At 34.4% G+C, this 5989-nt stretch overlaps 1 protein-coding gene across 1 annotated transcript; it reads left to right on the plus strand.

Annotated features, from left to right (window-relative positions):
• Positions 1 to 307: 307 nt before the first annotated feature.
• Positions 308 to 1199, plus strand: LOC140891353 (metallothionein-like protein type 2). Its single transcript, XM_073299810.1, has 3 exons — positions 308 to 448; positions 576 to 662; positions 760 to 1199. The coding sequence occupies exons 1-3, from the start codon at positions 384 to 386 to the stop codon at positions 842 to 844; spliced, it is 237 nt and encodes a 78-aa protein (XP_073155911.1). The 5' UTR covers positions 308 to 383; the 3' UTR covers positions 845 to 1199.
• Positions 1200 to 5989: the final 4790 nt, after the last annotated feature.

Genomic DNA, 5989 nt, shown 5'->3' on the forward strand with positions numbered 1-5989 from the left:
GTGTACGGTTCTATGCATACATGATATATATGAGAATTACTTTATAATAATAAAAAAATATGCGATATTTTTCTTTTGGATTTAATCGAACGGAGGACGTGCAGTTTCCGCATTTCACGAAATAGAAGCCGTAGGATGATGCTTCGACGATCGTGGAGACGTATTTGGGGCAGGGTAAAACAACAGTACACGTGGTGTAATACACCACCACAGATGCCTGCGTCTCTCCAAGATCGTGCCACGTGTATGGCTGATATCCACTCAATTGCACTATAAATCAAGGGCATTGGTCCTCACTTGTTTCTCGTCCAGCGCTTAGTAATCTCTCAATCATTCAGAATACGTGAGATCTTAGGGTTCTTATCAAAATCCATCTGAAGAAAATGTCTTGCTGCGGAGGAAACTGCGGATGCGGCCCTAACTGCAAGTGCGGCAATGGCTGCGGAGGGTGAGTGATTCTAATCCATTTCATCTCTTTTTTCCCCCTTTTCCGGTGTTTTGATTCTTTGAATCTTCGTTGCATGTCTACGATTTTTGCGTTTTTTTTTCTGACGAACTACCCGAAATCGATGCAGTTGCAAGATGTACCCTGACTTGAGCCACTCGGAGGCTACCGCCGCCACCACCGAAACCCTCGTCCTCGGTGTTGCCCCTCAGAAGACGTACGGATCTATTTGATTTCATCGTTTTATTATTGCTTCTCTGAGAAAATAGGCTAATTGATTCTTTTTATTTTTTTTATTTTTTTTTGTGATTCAGTTATTTTGAGGGATCAGAGGCTGCTGCAGAGAACGGTTGCAAGTGCGGCGCCAACTGCACCTGCGATCCATGCACTTGCAAATGAATCGGATCCGATGATAGGCTCTGAAGCAGAGATGAAAAGGAAGAAGGAAATTAGTACTGATTAAATTATGTGGTAATTTCGAGTCTAATTAAAAAAAAGTGTTCTCCGAAGGGCCAAATCTGTGTGTTGAATCAGAATCATCATCCGCTGATGATTATGATTTGATTTGTGTCTCTTTTTCCTATAATAATAAGGGAGCTTGTGTCTTGTTCTTGTGTATTTATTTAGTGAAAAGTTGTATGCATAGACGTCCGTGTAATCTCTGCCCGCCGCTTGATGGAGCCTGTCGTATTATTGTAGAGGAAAGTTGGGTTTTTGGGTTGAATTAATGGAAACTCCTTTCTTCTCTGTATAATATTTCTGCACCCTGCCTCCTTTGTTTGATTTCATTTCTATATTATTACGTAAATTTTTGTGTTCTTGTGATTCAACGCACAATCGACCATTTTTAAAGAGCAAGCTTTTTACATTAACAAAAAAAATTTTGTGGTCGGTTTAGAAATCTATTTCACAGAGTTCAATTTTGAGACGGTTTTATAGAATTTTTTTTTATTGGTGTAGGTAGTTTTTTAAATATGTTAAATTAAATGCATCAATTAAAATTGATTTAACATAAAATGTTACACCATTTGAATTTTTCTCCAATTTGGTCTTGCTAGTGATAGATGATAGGGCACCAGAGACCATGTGAGATCATTTGAGAGTGAATTTTATTCTACTGAATTCTTATATTAATATTGTTTATACATAAAATTCATATAATAAATTTTATGATTCAATTTTATAAGACAGAATTTTGAGTCAATAAAAATATATAATTTTTTTTGTATCAATAGTGTTATATTTTGTTGCATATATGAAGCGTCCATTTTCATGGATATAGATATGTCATTAATCTAAGATGTAAATTTAAGTTGGTTTAATTGCAACTCACTAAAGATCTCTCGTCACTTTTTATTTTTTTTCGAATATAGGTTTCTTTTCATCTGATGAGTTGAGAAATTGTCAATCGATATAAATCAATTTGACGAAGCTAGTCCATTTTTACATCTATAAATAATAGACCCCTTGTAATTTTCTTGTGAAGCACACTCGAAGTACCGTTTTCTGGAGACAAAATAATACTAATAATGATTCGAAAAAATATATATTCTAATAATACCCTTTGTTTCGTCATGCGCGAGCGGTATGCAGTTGTTTGGGGCAGAGCTTGAATTATTGGGGGCAGTGGAGAAAGTGAGATAAGATTAATATAAGATGATTAATATAAGATGCTAGTTCAATGGTACCAACACTTTAAGAATCTATGTACTTATTCTGGAGGTACATGGTTCAAGTGTTAGGGAGGGCATAAAACCCACTGTCAGGAGTGGGAAGATCATGAGGTGCGATGCCCGTCAAACCATGCGGTCCGAGCCCATGCTATAGGCTGGAGAGGGATGCGGTGGAAGGACGTGAGTAGATGCTACTACCCTGCGGGTGACGTGGCGGCTCATGATTGGTTAAAATCAATAGACCTCACGTGAGATCCATTAATTTTGACCAATCATGGGGTTACACGTCATCCGCAGGATAGTGCCCTGCGGGCGGCATGTACTAAACCATAATGACGATGGATCAATCTATCACATCGGAATGGTCGATGTTATCTATGGGGTAACTATACTCCAAGGACAATTTACCCCAAGAACAATTAAATGGACTCGAGTCGGACTTGAAGATACAAAAAAAAAAAAATTTAGTTGAATTCGAGTCCAAATTATTTTAATAATTAGTGAAACGCTCGTGGACTTTAATATTTTATTAATCATAGTAAGTAGGTATATATTACGTAAAAATCTTGACATTTTAAGTATTTATTTTGTACAATAGTTCAAACTATTTGTCAATGTTCAAATCTTTCGAGTCAAACTTGGTTCATTTACGCTCTCATCCATCCAAATTAAAGGGTGTCAATTTGGGTGGATAGGATGTGTGTGGGTCGTGTTAACACAAATATCATCTAAAAATTTTTCAAACCGAACCTGAGTAATGCCTCAAAATGATCAATCTAACTAACTCGATCAACCCAAAACAATTCAATTTTATTTTTTGTTTTTTAAAAAAATAATTAAAAATTTTAAAAAAACACACAATAATAATAGCAACATTTAATTTAAACACATAATAACAAAATTTAATTTTATGTATAATTTAAATTTGAAAATCTAGTTGTAAAAATTTAAAGTATATTTACGATAAAAAAATAAATAATTATTTTAAAAAATCAAAATTTTACAAAATAAACGATCATGGAACCTGCTGCTGTTTAGAGGTGTCAAAATGGGCTAGCCCGTTGGGTTGGCCCGTCCCGCCATACAAAATAGGTGGGTTGGATTGACAATTTCTCAACCTGCCTAAAATTGGGCCGGCCCGCCTAATGGTGGGTTGTGAAGGGTTGCGGATTAGCCCGCCAGAACCAGCCAAATTACACGTAGGCCCGCTGGTTGACCCACCCCGCCACCTAAAATAGATGGGTTGGGTTGGTGTTCTCCCAACCCGCCTAAAAGGTGGGCCGTCCCGCCCCGCCTAATGGTAGGTTGCGACGGGTTGTGGGCCGCCCCGCTGGCCCGTTTTGACACCTCTACGGCTGTTATCATTCGGTATACATAGGTAAATTATCCGGTTAATGCAATAGTATTTGAACTATGTTAGTTAGTGCAATGAGCAAATCATGCGGGGTAAGGTCGCTAAAAAATGTTACCTATCATCATTAGTTAAATACCCATCTATCATACTAACTCGAACGCCTCATAAAAACTACAATACTTTTGATTGGATCGTTATGTCAGTCCAACCTCCAACCAACAAAATGTCACTAAAACAAAAGGCTTAAGTTATGTAGACATTTTCATATTCTGAGAGCTAAAACTTATTTGTTTATCGAAAATAAATAAATAAATAAATTGATTGCTTAATTTGCTTCTGTTGTCTAACGTTTTACCAACACGTACAATTTTATTTTATTTTTTTTTAAAATTTGGATAGGGGAATACCTTTTCAAGGAAGCTAACAATACTCCATTCTGAAATACGTCCCTCTCATTGGGCCTAAGAAGCGATCATCCCAAGCTCATAATCCACAAGACTACAACAATCTCTGAAAATACATTTATTATTTTTTTTAAAAATGAACCAAAATAAGTAGGAATGTAAATGAGTCGAACAGTTCGCGAGCTGTTCGGGTCTCGGCTCGTTAAAAGCTCGTTCGAGCTCGTTTAATGAGGCTCGTTAAGGCAAACGAACCAAGCTCGAGCTTTACAATATTCGACTCGTTAGCTCGTGAACATGCTCGTTAACAGACTCGTTAGCTCGTGAACAGACTCGTTAACAAGCTCGTAAATCATCTCTTAGACGAAAAAATAATAGTATTGATATTTAATTTATAAATTTACACTTTACTTATGAAAATATTAAAAAATCTATAACAATTAATTTATTAGAATAAAATTACAAATTTTAATAATAATATTATATTTTTTTCAAATATATAATTTAGTTTTTAATTAACTTAATGAATATTTAAATTTATAGTTTAAATATATTAAGCTCGTTTAGGCTCGATAAAAGCTCGAATAAGCTCGTGAGCCATGAATATATTCGTTAAATAAGCTCGGGCTCGGCTCGGTTATAAATGAACCGAACTTGAACATTCAAAAACTCGGCTCGGCTCGTTTACATCCCTAAAATCAAGTTTTCGTCTCTTCTCTTATCCTAGCCCCAGATGGCAGCCACCCTATGCTGGAATTCTCAAGATTAATGTGGACGCGGCTGTCAAAGACACTGGCGATTATTTCAGCATCGACTTGGTGGGTAGAGACCATGAAGGAGTTGTGGTATTCGTCATGGGCAGATGCTTCTCCGGATGTTAGTTACTTCATTGCTCCATATAAACTCTCTCAGACACTATCTCGTTATTCTTGTTTAAGTGAGGCTTAACCAATCTTGCTACTCAATGTACTCATAAGAATCTACTTTTTTAATAACTAATTATTAATTAATTTGGTCAAGCCGATAATAAAATTACATTAGTACCCATAATCTATTTTTCAAATCTTCAATCTTATTTTTATCTATATTTTCAAATTCAATCATATTTTTATTTATATTTTAAAATATTTAGATAATTAATTATTCCTAATAAAATAAATATGTAAAAATAATCGATTTGAAAATAACAAAAATTATTATTTTTAAATTCAAATTTATAAGCACGCAACATGTAGATATATATGTAGAACTTTTGTAAAGTGAGATAGAAGAAAAAGTGATAAATAATTAAAATAAATTTTTTCTTTTAAATTTACGCAAAACCTACTTCACAGCTCATAGGTCAATTTTATATGAGACATATATCCTATTCGATCTAACCCCTAAAATATATTATTTTTTAGGACAAAAATTACTTTTCATGGCAAATATGTGCATGATTGAGTTGTATGTGCAGATAGTATTGCCAATTTATAAAATAAAATTTAAAAGTGGGATGTTATTAACATTTTATAGAGTATAAATAATATTTTCTCTATACATGAGAAGATTTCATACAATTTGTATTCTATTACTTGGTTAGAAAAACATATTAGTTTTAATTTTATAATAGCATCAAATAATTTAAATCTATTTTGTGAAGCGTTTATTTGTTCATATTAAAAGTCTATGTGAAAATAATAAAAAAGTTCATATATTTAATAATGATGTCGTTTACTCTTTATTTTTAGTTTAACAAAAATAAACTACAATTAAAATTGATCAATTACTTGTTGGCAATTTCGGAGCAAAATATTAAATATTTGACACTATATAAACGTATGACTATGACCTCCAAAATTTTTGCCATAAATCCTCTCTTATCATTGTTTAAATTTTAATCTTGGAAACTAAATATTATATTCCTGGTTCTAATAATCTCGGCCGTCCGAATACGGCCCTAACCAATCCGACGGACTATAGTCAGCCACCGAAACAACAAACCACATTGATCGGTTACGACGCTAGATTCACTCCACAAAATCTCAGCCATCTTTTTCCAATCCAACGGTCAGTATTTACCCGGGAAGATTTACCCCCCATCAAAACATTCGGCACTTAACCAATGGCTGAGCTG

Source organism: Henckelia pumila, chromosome 3 (genome assembly GCF_033568475.1).
Source record: "Henckelia pumila isolate YLH828 chromosome 3, ASM3356847v2, whole genome shotgun sequence".
Lineage (NCBI taxonomy): Eukaryota > Viridiplantae > Streptophyta > Magnoliopsida > Lamiales > Gesneriaceae > Henckelia > Henckelia pumila.

What these genes read in the sequence shown, in the direction of transcription:
- LOC140891353 (XM_073299810.1), top strand. Translation starts at nt 384, where the DNA reads ATGTCTTGCTGCGGAGGAAACTGCGGATGCGGCCCTAACTGCAAGTGC. An exon ending in TGCGGCAATGGCTGCGGAGG is followed by an intron (nt 449 to 575) that starts GTGAGTGATTCT and finishes AAATCGATGCAG; the next exon opens with TTGCAAGATGTACCCTGACT. An exon ending in GGTGTTGCCCCTCAGAAGAC is followed by an intron (nt 663 to 759) that starts GTACGGATCTAT and finishes TTTGTGATTCAG; the next exon opens with TTATTTTGAGGGATCAGAGG.